At 33.8% G+C, this 14,360-nt stretch overlaps 2 protein-coding genes and 1 long non-coding RNA gene across 3 annotated transcripts; all 3 read left to right on the forward strand.

Annotated features, from left to right (window-relative positions):
• The first annotated feature begins 1,149 nt into the window (after positions 1 to 1,149).
• Positions 1,150 to 3,217, forward strand: LOC136799543 (uncharacterized). Its single transcript, XM_067056261.1, has 2 exons — positions 1,150 to 1,262; positions 2,082 to 3,217. The coding sequence occupies exons 1-2, from the start codon at positions 1,211 to 1,213 to the stop codon at positions 3,113 to 3,115; spliced, it is 1,086 nt and encodes a 361-aa protein (XP_066912362.1). The 5' UTR covers positions 1,150 to 1,210; the 3' UTR covers positions 3,116 to 3,217.
• A 3,397-nt stretch (positions 3,218 to 6,614) lies between these two features.
• On the forward strand, positions 6,615 to 11,574 carry LOC136799626 (uncharacterized). The gene is made up of 2 exons (XM_067056348.1): positions 6,615 to 10,467; positions 10,817 to 11,574. Exons 1-2 carry the CDS (start codon positions 6,615 to 6,617, stop codon positions 11,572 to 11,574), a joined length of 4,611 nt encoding a protein of 1,536 aa, XP_066912449.1.
• Positions 11,575 to 12,568: 994 nt separating this feature from the next.
• On the forward strand, positions 12,569 to 13,921 carry LOC136799423 (uncharacterized). The gene is made up of 3 exons (XR_010845519.1): positions 12,569 to 12,750; positions 12,983 to 13,102; positions 13,471 to 13,921. It is a non-coding gene; the product is annotated as an uncharacterized lncRNA (long non-coding RNA).
• Positions 13,922 to 14,360: the final 439 nt, after the last annotated feature.

A 14,360-nucleotide genomic window follows, 5' to 3' on the forward strand; every position in this document is an offset into this window, starting at 1 on the left:
TGACGTCAAAAAAATTTTTTTTGTTTAAAAAAACTGAAATTTTTTTAGCTAGAAATATACCTTGAAAACGGCCCTGGCCGAAACATGTTGGAAATTTCTAGCATCTAATGGTATTTTTGTCTCGATCCTCCGTCCGATATATAGCATAATATAGTATATAATAATATAGAGTAATAATATAATAATATAGAACTGATATAGCAGTGGTGACGAAGAAGAGGACTTATTAACTTTTTACCTGCTCTTATGAATGAGTGATATCGACTTCAAGTCTCACTTCAGGTAGTAAAAATAAATACTTTTCACTCACCCCTCGCCTCATTACCAAGATTCAGAAAGTCTTTTCTGCTTAATTGTAGCGCGAGTTGTCAGAATGAGCATTGACAGAGATATACCAGATAGGCATTTTTAGAATAGGCGGAGGCAATTTTTGTGATTTCTGATAGAGAAGTGGGGAATGAAGGTTCAAGGAAAAGAATTAATGAAATTTATTTGACATCATTTGTAGGTTAAAAGTGAATCCCTTGAGATTTTGTGTCAAAGACTTTGCACGTCAGAACATTTACAAAAGGGACAGTGGTAGAGAGGAGATCAAACTGGCAAAGAAGTTATGCATGTACTTGTGTTTTTCATCCACCAGAGAAACGAATAAAAGATTTCTAGCCGGTATGTATGTGTCAACGGTTTCCACATATTATTGGTCAGCCCCAGCTGAACATTCATTTCGGCGTTTTCCATCCAACGCTTAAGATAACAAGAAAAATTCTTTTCACTTTCGTTTTGTCGCTAACATGTTGCCAGATTAAATTCCGCTGTATCTACCACGCGAAATTTCAAGTTTGTTACGCTCACCCATTTAGAAGCCGTAGCGTGGTTGGCGAGAACAAATTTATAATCTCAGGTAAATTTTTATTTTAATGTTATGAGAAAATAGTATTTCATCATGGCGTTTGATTTTACTATTTAGGAACATCGCTTCTGATCGTAATATAAATTCTCGTAAGATAACAACCTCAGGTAAATTTTTATTTTAATGTTATGAGAAAATAGCAATTCATCGTGGCGTTCGATTTTATTATTTAGGAACAGCGTTTCTGATCTTAATATAAATTCTCGTAAGATAACCTTCGTTGTTTTCTGAGAGATGATTTCATCATGGTCATCATGTCCTTTCCGAATATTGCATCATCGAAAGGACACGTAATCTGAAATGGCATCTTTCTACACTCCAAGGAAAAAGACCAAAATGGCTGATAACCCTGGTAAGCCCCAATCTTGTCTTTCGGTCTGCAGAGAAGGCATTTTGAAAAGAAAAAAGCATGATTATTCTTCTATCTATATTTTAGTATCAAAAGATCCTAGGATCCATTATCAATAATTTACAAAACTTAAATATTAAAATAAAAATAATATGCCTAAAATGACTAACAAAGTAGCTAAAGTTTGATTTCCAAGACCAAGAGCAGATTGAGACCCCTAAACCCTTTTACTTTGGAAAAAAAAGGCCCTAAAATGTTGCAGCGTCAAAAACCAGGTCCTAAAGTGTTGCAAAACGTACATTAGGTCATTCCAGATAAAAAAGAATCACTTTTTGTCATACTTATAGATTTTTACTGTTCAAAATTTTTCCAAAAAGTGCCAAAAAATCACGCCCATTTTGCAGCACTGAAATTATGATATTTCCCAAACTGTACTCTGCAAACTAATCCATGTTTTTATGTCAATGACGTGGATCAAACAATAAGGCGGCCATTGAAAAATTGTTCTGTTCGTGTCTCCTGCCCGCATCATATTTTTTACTGATTTTCCAGTGCGAAGATGCGGAAAGAATCTAGGAAAAATCCAGAAGAAACAGCTTAGTTCTTCAAATGTGTTACTTTTTCTTTGGGGGAGAGGGTTTTTTCCGAACGCCCGCCCGCCCGCATCTATTTTTAAGTCCTCCTGCAACGCGAACAGAACTATTTTTCGATGGTGGCCTAACCTGGGAGTAGCCAATTGAAATTTTGTTTTATAGTTTTGGGACCGATTTCTTTCTCACTGTTTCGTCCTATTTACATTAAATATATTTTATTTTCTTACAGGCGACATCGAAATCACTGGATATGTAAATTATGTTGGCCCGCGAAAGACCAGTTATTTTGAGGTTTATTTATGTGATGAAACAAAAGAAACCAGAATAGTGGTTTTCTACCTTGATAAGCATGAACCACTCAAAGATGCGCTATCGAAAGGAGTTACGCTGACTCAGCTGAAAAAATCGTCTTCCAATGCCAATGATCTTTTGTTTTCCAAAGACACAAAAGTTATTATGACAACTCCACCCTATGAATACAACAAAAACATTGAAAATAACATCACATTGATTAAAACTGCTATTGAAGAATTGCCGTTATATAGTAGAGTAAATGTTAATGTTGCTGTTGTTGGGATGGAACCACCCGGCATGTCGAAAGAACTTTTGCCATTTCAAGTATTACTAGTTACAGACGATTCACTTAATGGCGGTGATACACATCGATTAACCGTATATGATGATTTAGTTGGTAAATTTTCACCAAAGAAATGTTACAAATTCACATACATCACAGTAAGTTTGTTTGATAACCGAAGAATTCTGAAAGGATCAGATAGAACCATTGTCACAAATTTACCAAACGGTTCCATCCAATTACCAGCTGTTCAAACTCTGAAGTTAAAGGGATACATATCTGGAATCAAGTTGTCATCGCTACAGAAAATGTCTGTTTGTCCTAACTGCCAAAGTCGAGTAGAACTGAAGAGCTCGTTTGCGTCCTGTCTGAAATGTGACGAAGCCAAATCCTTGACAGATCTGTTAACAGTGTCACTTGTACAATTTACCTTGAAAGATTTGAACAATCAATGTTATCCTTTGATATGTGATCATACTCTATTAAAGTCTCTTTGTAGTGTCAGTATTGACAACACAGAAGTATCATTGCGTGAATTAATCAATTTAAAAGTCGCAGTCGAAGTGAAGAAAAAGTCAAACGAAGTCTTGGCAATCCAAAAGATCGGTGATACTGATAGTGAACAACCAGAGAAAGCTGAAAGCAGCGAGCAGTCATCAGATGAATTTGATTCAACAACCAAATAACATTTGGATTGATCATGTGTAAAAGCATTTATGATTTATTTTTTTGAGTTTTTATTTACTTTTTAAAAAACTTTCTAAAATGATAGATATTTTTTCCTGTTATGTCACTGTTTGGTTCAGGTTTTGTTTTGACAAATATTTCGTATTAACAAAAGGCAGTAGTTTGAGAAATCAAAATTTATAACAGCTAAGGACTCATGTTATCTAAAATTCTTTGTTTTACCATTTCTTTTTGTTTATTTTGATAAGCATAGACCAATGACTAAGACTTTGCCTGTTTTTATGTAAAAAGTCATAAGTAATATATTAGGTTGTTTGATATTTTTTTACTTTGTTATACTACTGGTTAGTTTAACATAGCGTTTTTTTGATTTTGTTGCTTAACCTTTTGTTTGTTTGTGATGTTTTCAAAAAGACTTTCTAGTTCTGTTTTGTCAAGTTTTTTTTTCTTGCATAATTAAAATCATAATCAGAGCCTTGAAAACAGGACAGTCAACTGGAAAAAAGAGATTTACCACCTTTCTTAGTTTTTTTTAATAAGCATGGACCAAAGCCCCTTTTTATGTAAATAGCCTTTAGTAATATATTAGGATATTTGATATTTTTTTTACTTTGTTACAATTTTTAGTAATGTATACTTCTGAAAACTTTATAAGGCTTTTAAGCCCAAAAATGTATGCATCTTGCTCGTTTTTTTTCCTTTCAATCAGTTGCTGTAGCTTTACCTCCCTGATAGCTCTCCTCTGTTATCGAAACCCTAAAATTCTTGACTCATTTTTCCTATCGGAAACATCTGAAAAAGCTTGTTCCTGAAAACACTGTACTTATGCTTATCTTTACAAAAAGTTGGTCAACTTTCCAAGGCGCCAAAATTTCGAAAAATATACCACCAGACCACTTAAAAACACAGAAATCGCTAGATTCAATCCGTCGAAAAAAATACCGCGCACTTGGATTTCAAAGTTTTCTTCCGACACGCTGAAAGTCGGGAAAATTTTCACCGGCGTCGCCATTCAACTACGAAATAGCGAGGTTAAGCAAAAGGCTATTTATGATGTGAAAATATGTATCTATACATAACCTGTAGACACCCACCTTATAAACCGGCCTGTTTTGTTGAGTCGAGAGTCGGCTTTTTTCAGGGTCCATGGCAAGGGTCAATTTGCATCAGCCATTTTACCTCCCTAGTAACTCGCCACTACTTTTTTTGCAGGTGAGGGTGGTGACGCCCCAGATTCCGCCCGGTCCAAACTGCGGGAATCTCCCTGTAGAGAAAATCTTAAGCAAAAGAATAAACGATAAAACCTGATCGACTGAGATTCCCCGAAAATGTAAACAAGAGACACAAATGGAGGAAAATGAAGAACTTGGCTGGGTCTACTTCTTTTCTTTTTTTTTGTCATCTCTTTAATCACCAAAATTTGGTATAACAAAATAAATGTTAAATGCTAAGCATGTACATTTAAAATTTTTTTCTTTTTTGATATTTTATATATAATATATATATTTATATAGTTTAATATATAGATTTTATATACTTATGGGGGAGGGCGGGACATAAGGGGGATACCAACAAAACGCCGCCCTCTATTACATGAGGCGGTGTGTCGATCAAAATTATCGGTGGGAATCACTTGCGAAGTCAAAAGAGAGAATTACAATAAGCAAAACAAAGTTGTGGGGGAATCCTCTGCAAAAATCAAAAAAAACAGACGAGAAGATCCATCCCATCCCTACTGTTTTGATAAAAAGCGGCGGGATATTTCTTTAGCTCCTCAATAATTTGCTAAGTTGCTGCACAAAAGTTCATGACACAACTTTGCTGGCTGGTTTGATGAAGACACTCGACACTCGACTCTTTCCTTACTTTCCTTACGAGTTTTTTTTGACTTTTTTCAAATTTTATAGTGTTTTATTGTTAAAAAGATAGCAGTAAGTGTAATACTTCACTTGCATCTATCAGTGAAAAGATAGCATAAGCTTGTCTGTGTTATATATCAGACAAGTAGCTACATACTCCCATCCCTTGAGGTTGCATGCGAGCTCCTCCTTGCATCCTCTTCCTTAACCTTCTTAACTTACTTAACCTACTTAACCAATTCAACCTACAAAACATACCACTTGATCTCAGAAACCTGCAAGCTATTAATTTAACAAATATGCCAACGTATCAAGTCTCAAAAGTTGTTTTAGGTTCATATAATCAAGCCAACGAAGAATTATTTGGCCGTACAGCTGGAACACAATGTAGCGCCAATTGTCTCTATGCTTTATTTTGGTCCCATTTCCGACGTGTTTCAATTTGGAAAGTTACAGACCTCGACAAAATTCTAATTGAAGGAGACAGGCTGTACAAACTCCTAGACACAAATACTCATTTATCTGTTGACGACATGCCGCGATTTATTGAGACAAATGGTATTATAACTCAAATTGATTTTTTAAATTTAGAAGATGGTGAGGCTAAATTAATAGATGGCTATCCACTACTACAAATCCCATTCAGTACATATCAAGCTCCAGAATTTAATGCGTTAATGATTATTAATGGTTTTACTATAGCGATAATGAAGCGAACACAAGTCTTTTTCATTTTTGACTCGCATAGCCGAAATGAACTAGGGCTACTTGATCCAGCAGGAAAATCCTGTCTGTTAAAATTTAAAAATATTTTTGAACTTGAGAAGTATATCCAATATTTTTATCTAGAAGAAATGGAAAAAGAGAGTTCGTATTTCCAAATCCAATTTATTCAAATCCATGAACTAAAAGAAGAGCTTAAAATTATTCTACAACAAGACTTTTCAACATTTTCAAGGTATTGTACACGTAAGCGGAAAAACAATTGTAATGATGGAAATGACATTACACAGCGTAAAAAGAAACGCCAGGAAAGCAACAAAAGTTATTATGAAAAGAACAAAGAAAAACTAATTGAAAACAATAAAATCTATCGTGCCCAAAACAAAGAAAAAATAAATGAAAAAGATAAAAATTACCGCACACAAAACAAAGAAAAAATAAATAATACTAATAAAAACTATCATGCCAAAATGAAAGAAAAAATAAATAAAAAAGATACAGTCTATCATCAAAATAACAAAAGTAAGGTAGCTGATAGGAAGAAAGTTTACTATGAAAAAAAATGAAACTGTTAAGCATGACGATCTAGTTTCTAAATTTTTGAAAGTTATTTACGAAGGCCCTTTTTACATCTGTGTTTGTTGCAACAGATGTCTCTATCGACAAACAGTTGTCAAATATTCACCTGAAAAGTATGATATGCCACAAGAATATTATTATTCTGAAGTTGTTTCATTTGATGGTCAATTATACATTTGCAAAACATGCCATAGCAAACTTAAAAAAAAATGAGTTGCCAAGCCAATCTGTCAAAAATAAACTAAGCCTTGATGAATTACCCTCTGAATTTCATACTCTTTGCAGGCTTGAAAAAATTTTGATTTCTCGCAGAATTTTATTCAAAAAAATTGCAATCATGCCAAAAGGTCAGTTCCCCAAACTTAAAGGTTCTATTTGTAATGTACCTATTGATGTTGAAGATATTGCTAATACTTTACCAAGAAGAGCAAATGACAATGGATTAGTTATTGTTAAACTCAAAAGGAAATTAGAATATAAAGGACATGTTGTTTTTGAGCCAATCAGACCTGATTTCATTCAGCGCATATTGAATTATCTCAAAGAGAACAACCCTCTTTATCAAGACATAGAAATTAATCTCAGTAATATTTCAAATAATGAGACCATGATACATAATGGTGCAGATCTTAACGAGGAAAGAAATTCTAATGAAATTACCCCGCATGATGAAACTATTTCTAACGAGCATAGTAATGAATTTAATGGGTCACAAAATAATGCTTCAAGCTCAAATGAAGTTGAGACAACAGCTAACCCACTTGATGCTCACCGTTCAAGTGCAAATGAAACAACTCTAATGTCAAACACTCCTACTGATGCTGAAGTTGATAATGAGATTTTAACATTAGCTCCTGGCCAAGGTAAAAAACCTGTTTCAATCTTGAATGATGAAAATTGTGAGATGCTTGCTCATCCCCATTTATTTCCCAAAGGTAAATTTGGTTACAAAGTTGAGCGCGACATTAAACTAAGCCCGTCCAAGTACTTTAACCAGCGTTTGTTGAACTATACACAAAATTTTGCTTCCGACCCGGACTACATATTTTTTGCTAACTTCGTAACTCAACAAGTCTCTTTGAGCAATCAAATAAATATTGCGATGAGAAAAGTTGCTTCCTCAAACTTAAATGCTGGTATGTTGAGTCAGAATTTTAAAGAAACAGTAAGACAATTTATTGCAAACGATAAGGCTTTTGCCTTTATGAGCACAGTCAAAGGAACTCCAGCATATTGGAAAAAATTTCAGCAAGAAGTGTTAGCAATGGTGAAACAATTAGGACCACCAACTTTCTTTTACACTCTAAGTTGTGCAGACCTTAGATGGAATGAATTGATCTCCATAATTTACAAGCTCAAGGGTCAAAATGTGACTGATGAATTTATTGAGAATCTTTCTTACAACGAAAGATGTGAATTGTTAAATAGTAACCCTGTACTTGTAGCAAGGCATTTTCAATATAGAGTTGAATTATTTTTCAAAACAATTATTTTAAATGGTCCGCTTGGTAAAACAACTTATTATGCTATCCGAGTTGAATTTCAAGTACGTGGTAGCCCTCACATCCATTCCTTTCTATGGATTTTAAATGCACCAGTATTGACTTCAGAAACAAAAGTTGAATATATTCAATTTATTGATAAAATAATCAAGGTTTATCTACCATCTGAAGAAGAAGATCCTGATTTATTTAACCTTGTGAAGACATATCAATTGCACCGTCATTCGAAAACCTGTCGAAAATATAAAAACACTCCTTGCAGATTTTATTTTGGTAAATTTTTCTCTGAGAAAACAATAGTTTCTGAGCCTTTGCCACAAGAATTACCACATGAGGAAAAAGAAACAATACTTGCTCTGCGAAAAGAAGTTTTGACTAAAGTAAGGACTTACATCAATGAGAACCTTGCTCCAGATAAAAGAAACTTTTTCAACCCTGATGGAGAAAATTATAATCCAGTTCCCACTATAAATGAAGTCCTGGCTGAATTAGATATTCCAAAGGAGGATTATGAATATGCTCTCTCAGTGTCAGAAGATGATGATTTTCACATTTACTTAAAACGTAACACAAATGCATGCTTCGTGAATAATTACTTTACAGAAGGTCTTAAGGCTTGGCAGGCTAATTTAGATATCCAGCCAGTCTTCAATTATTACAAAGCTGCGACTTACATGTGTGCATATCTTTCAAAAACTGAAGATGAAGTTTCTCATGCTATGACGCAAGCTGTTCAAGATGCATTTGAAAGTGGCGGTGACAAATACGAACAAATGAAATCTGTTGCACATGCCTATGTTTCAAAACGAGAAGTGTCAGTGCAAGAAGCAGTTTATCTGAGTATGCCACAGTTATGGCTTCGAAAGCTTTATCCAGGTGTAACTTTTGCAAATACTAATGTCCCAGAAAAGAGATTTAGAATGTGTCTTAGTGAAGATGAAATTAGCCAGCTCCCTGAGGATAGTACATCGATTTTCAAAAAAAATATGTTGGACAGGTATTGTGATAGACCAACAGATACAAATGGGCCTAACAAATCTGTTGCCAAAATGTGTTATGCTGAATTTTTGAGATTCTATAGTGTTGTCTATGAAGAATGCGATGAGAATGATTGTCAACCTAATGAACTTGAAGATGACTTGATAGAATCAAATCATCAATCAAATGACTACCCAAAGATTGTTAAACTTTGTTCAATGAAAGGTAAACTAAAGTGCCGCAAAGTTCCACTAGTCCTTCGTCTTCATCAACCCAACAGAAACAAGCACCCTGAAGATTACGCACACCACCTCCTAATGCTGTACTTACCGTTTTATGATGAAAATGAATTGCTGTCCCAAGAGCACAAGACTTACACTGCTAAGCTATTGGAACCTGGTGTTATTGAAAGGATTGAGAGGAACAGAGATTTGATCCAACCATATGCTGGCTTAGTAGATGATGCATTGGAAAGGTACAGAACTAATTTGATACTCAACATGAACGATTTTGAACAACAAGAAAATGATGAAACAAATGCAGAACTTCAAAGAACAACAAACAATAACAATGAATCAGATGACGAAAATAACAATGACAGAGGTCATCTCAGAGCATCAATTCCAATGGAATCAATTTTGCTGCCAGATAATGAAGTAAATGCACGTATAAGATCTCTAAACCAGCAACAAAGAGAAGTTTTTGATGTTATTCACAAATGGGGAAGAGATTATGTAAAAAACCTTTCTTCAAAAGTGCCTAGATGTATCGAGCCATTTCATATATTTTTAACCGGTGGCGGAGGCGTGGGAAAATCCCATTTACTCACAACAATCTATCATTCTTTGTCAAAACTGCTAATGTACAGAGGAGGAGAACCAACAAAAGAAAGAATTCTAGTACTTGCACCAACTGGTGTAGCGGCAATAAACGTGAACGGAACCACCATACACAGTGGTTTGATCATTCCTACAACAGATTTCTTTCCATTAAATGCTTCATCAAAAGAAAATTTACAAAAGAAACTTGCTTGTGTCGAAATTATTATGATTGATGAGATTTCCATGGTGCCTAGTCGTTTGTTCCGAAACATCGATGAAAGATTGCGCAGAATATTTAATGTTGATCAACCTTTTGGTGGAAAGTCAGTCTTGCTATGTGGTGATTTATATCAACTGCCACCAGTTTTTAGAGATCTTATTTACAAATCAGATTGCTCCACAGTACGCGGTATAGTTGGATTTGAATTATGGCGTAAATTCCAAATTGCTGAATTAACTGAGATAATGAGGCAACGCGATGATATAGATTTTATTGACCTCTTGAATCAAATTCGTTTAGGCGAACTAGATGAAGAAAAGGAGGAGCTTTTAAAATCTAGGTTCATTGCTAAAGACAATCCAGATTACCCTTCTGATACTACTCATATTTTTGCTGAAAACAAGCCAGTCGACGACTATAATATTTCCAAGCTCAATGAATTACCAACTGAAAAGCATTCGATTTTCGCACAAGATGAAGTTCCAAAGCACTTGACAAGCCAAGATCTGAAGTTTATTGAAAATGCTAAAGCAAGAGAAACTGGTGGCCTTGCCCGCATACTTGAAATGAAAGTAGGTGCCCGCATTTTAATCTCCAAAAATATTGACATTACTGATCGACTGGTTAATGGTCAGGTTGGAACAGTCATGAGATTTAAATATGATTCCAGTAACATTTCAGGTGTCTATGTAAAACTTGATGATGTATCAGCAGGCAAAAAAGGATCCAATTTAGACCATGTGTGTAGAGAGAATGATTGGGTTTTGATTGAGAGGGCAGAAGCTACCTTTAACACAAAAAAAAAAAGAAAAAAAGAAAAAGGAAAAACCTTTAATGGTTCGAAGGACTCAATTTCCACTGGTGTTATCCTATGCATGCACAAGCCATAAAGTCCAAGGACTAACACTACAATCAGCAGTAGTAAGCTTTGATTTGTTTAAACAGAGGTATTTCAATGAAGGTCAAATGTATGTAAGTTTGTCTAGAGTGACGAACATAAATGGATTATTTTTGATAGGTGAATACGATAAAAAAGCTATCCGTGCTAACAATGAGGCAGGAATCGAATATGAACGATTACGAAAAGATAATCCTTTGCATAAAGCTGAAAGATTTCCATCTGCTTTGAATTCGGGTAAACAATTACATATTTCACTTCTTAATATCCGCTCCTTGAAGAAACATGTAACTGATCTGATGAAGTGTGAAACTCTAATGAACAGTGACTTAATATGCCTTACTGAAACACAATTGTCACCTTCAAGTGAGACAAATTATATTGATCAAACATTGGACAATTTCAATATTGAATACAATAATGATTCCATTAATCGTTTCCAAAACACTGCATGCTGTTATAATTCTTCAATTCAAATTTTAGAATGTCTTAGAGCAGCAGGCTACACATGTATTGAGTTTGTAAAGGAAACATTTAGTAGCAAACCTGTCAAGCTTCTACTATTGTACAAACCACCTGATTATTCAAGAAATACTTTTCGTGAAGAGTTGCTTGAGCTTATAACATATGATGATATAGATATTATTGTTGGAGATTTCAACATTGATGCGTTAGACCCTGCAAATGCCTATCTAGGTGAAGTACTTTCTTCATACGAAATGCTAGTAAAAGAACCAACTCATCTAGCAGGTGGTCTTCTTGATCATGTTTATTTGAAAAATAGCTTCATATATCAAAAAGAAGTCAAATGCTTTGTAAAGGACATATATTTTTCTGACCACGATGGAGTTTGTTTCACCATATCAAACGACTCTTAATTTTTCAAAAATTTTACTTGATCAACCTAGTTTGACCTCGTTTAGCCTACTTAACCAATATCACTTCTATGGGAATATGGGAGGGTTAGAGGTGAGAAGGGGGCTCAAAACTCTAAAGCAATTTAATTGATTGTTTGTTATTCATCATCTGATATTTAAGCATGTACCTTGCTTTTGAAATTTGAACCTCCGTCTTACACAACCATGTGCATGTAAATATATGTGTAGAGAAAGCTTCAATCTGCAGAATTAAATCTATTTCAATGCTGAAAAGTTACACACACATGGTTGCATTAGGGGGGGCAATTACAAATGACTATTAGAAATGTGTTCTTTTGACGCGAGAAGTTGTTTTGAGAAAAATCAAGGCACTCTTTTTTTCTAGAAAACTTGAGTCAAGTATCATTAGGTATCACTTTAACGTAAGTGGATTAATTTTGGCAGGGTCTAAATTTGGCGATTTTAAGCAAAGTTCGCCAAATTAAATCTCTGCCAAAAATCGTACTCTGGTTATTCGTCAAAGTAAATCCACACCAAAATTAATCCCCTTATGGTATTCTTTGATTTTTTGAGTGCAAATATTCCGAATGTCAGTCATCAAAATACGATTGTCTGACAGAAATTTGAATTATCATTTATACATTTTTATATTTTGCAATTTAGCTTTTTGTAATTATTTTGTTATATTTTTGACACAGAAATTTCAATTGCCTTTTTGTACATTTTTATATTTTGAAATTAATTTAGCTTTTTGTAATTATTTTTATATTTCCTGACACAGAAATTTGAATTATTTTTTACTATTATATTTTTGCATTGTTTATAAATAATTGAATTTTAGAAAGTTTATATAACTTTTCAAAAAATGAGCATTTAAATCTAATGTAATGTCTAGTAACAAAAATAATGGACAAAAATGTATATATGCGAATAAATTTGGTGTTTTTAATGTTGGTAACCCATTGATTGTTCATTGTTGTTTTAGTGGTTGGTGTTTGTTATATCGAAAAGTTCTGGCTTTGTATCGTTTGATCTTGGTATACCGTCATGTTCTTGTTTGGTAATTTCCTTTGGTAAAATATACTCATTCATTTCATTTATCATGGATTGGTCGTATAAATCATTGGTTCGTTTCTGGACACCTGCATTCAATAAAGAAAATACAATGAGTAATTGGTAAGTAAAAGTTCATTTTTGATCCATTAATTAAGATAGGATGAAAAACAGTTGTTCAAACTTTCAGATTTTAAATTCATAGAGTTTTTTACAGAGAAATCTTTTTACAAACTTTGCCATCAATCACTGTGTGGATGATGAGTTTCAAAGAACTCGAAATGATCTTGTGCATATTATTATATACTGTACCTGTATACCAACGACTTTAATTTCTACATTGTTTTTGTTGCAGATATCCTACACATCCATCAGTAACCAAGCATCGGAATTCTCCATACACGACGAAGATTGCTTCCCTCTAACATAACACCGTCAATAATTTGAAAGTCGACCCTACAAAATTCAAAACAAGGTATTTTAAGTCTCAATATAAATGACCTACACGTTTTTTTATTTATAAGCATATCCAGATTCAAATCTTGGAAAAACTTAAGCATTGCCTAATGTTGAGCCTCATTTTACAAAAAAGCATGCATAATATGCAAAATTAAGCATATTTGAGGCTCATGAAATGCATTTTGCTAAACATAATGAGGCTCACAAAAATTTACCCCATGCTTATATAAAAGAACGTGTATATTAAAAGTTTAAATAATGATTAATTTAACTTTTGATTAATGATTAATGCGATGTCGAAAGTCTACTGCAATAAATTCAACTCTTTCATACATTAGAGAAAAAAAATACCATAAACTGGTGATTTCCTCTTTTTTTCTACAGAAATTCTATCCAGGACAATATATTTGGAAAATTTTGGCGCTGCTGTTTCGTTAGTATGCTGTCGACTGTACTACCCACGTTAAAGTTATGCAAAGTATTCTTTATCGTATGACGTTTTACAATTAAATTGACCGATGTATCTTTCGAAGCTTCGTCGTGTTCGTTAGTGGAGAAAGGTCATATTATTCTCATATTGTTTTGCCGACCATCCAACCTATCATGTTTAAACTAATGTAATTTGTCTCGCTATTCTAAATTTTGCTGTTGGGATTAAAATGAGATTGGTAGTAGCCAAGAAAGATAGACTAAATTTAATTAAATATTAAATAATTAACTAAATTTATATTTCAGCTAGATCTAAATTATTAATTTCTTGCAAAAATTCATTATACATCTATTGGGAATTTTATTACTATTTACTAAAGATGACTATTGTCTAAAATAACATTGATCGAACTTTTGTTAAGAATTGAAATTGTTTCACATTAATCTCCCTTTAAAGCTCGTTAATCGACCCTTGTGTTACAAAATTTTGAAATCAATTTTTCACGTTCTTACGATCCTTAACATCCCAGAGAGACTACTTTTGCGAAATTTCAATTGTTTTCGTAACCCTTTGAGATCATTTCGACGGTCTACATAACCACCCATTTTGCCTACCCCCGCCTCGTTTAATGACGTTAATATTTTCATTGCATTCTCTTTAGCTACTCTTTCTTATCTCTTTACCTTATGGGCTGACCTTCCAGCGCAGCTGGTTTATTTCCATTAATTTCAGGACCATACGAACTTACCGAAGAATTCGCTGACTTAAAGATACCTTTCGATACCTGGATTGGAATGACAAAAGAAGAACAAGATGCAAAAATTCGGAGTTTCTGCGGACTTTT

The sequence above is a fragment of the Clytia hemisphaerica genome, unplaced genomic scaffold (assembly GCF_902728285.1).
Source record: "Clytia hemisphaerica strain Z4C2 unplaced genomic scaffold, Clytia hemisphaerica genome assembly, whole genome shotgun sequence".
Taxonomy (NCBI): Eukaryota; Metazoa; Cnidaria; class Hydrozoa; order Leptothecata; family Clytiidae; genus Clytia; species Clytia hemisphaerica.

What these genes read in the sequence shown, in the direction of transcription:
- LOC136799543 (XM_067056261.1), top strand. Translation starts at nt 1,211, where the DNA reads ATGGCATCTTTCTACACTCCAAGGAAAAAGACCAAAATGGCTGATAAC. An exon ending in CAAAATGGCTGATAACCCTG is followed by an intron (nt 1,263 to 2,081) that starts GTAAGCCCCAAT and finishes ATTTTCTTACAG; the next exon opens with GCGACATCGAAATCACTGGA.
- LOC136799626 (XM_067056348.1), top strand. Translation starts at nt 6,615, where the DNA reads ATGCCAAAAGGTCAGTTCCCCAAACTTAAAGGTTCTATTTGTAATGTA. An exon ending in GAGATTTAAATATGATTCCA is followed by an intron (nt 10,468 to 10,816) that starts GTAACATTTCAG and finishes TATTTTTGATAG; the next exon opens with GTGAATACGATAAAAAAGCT.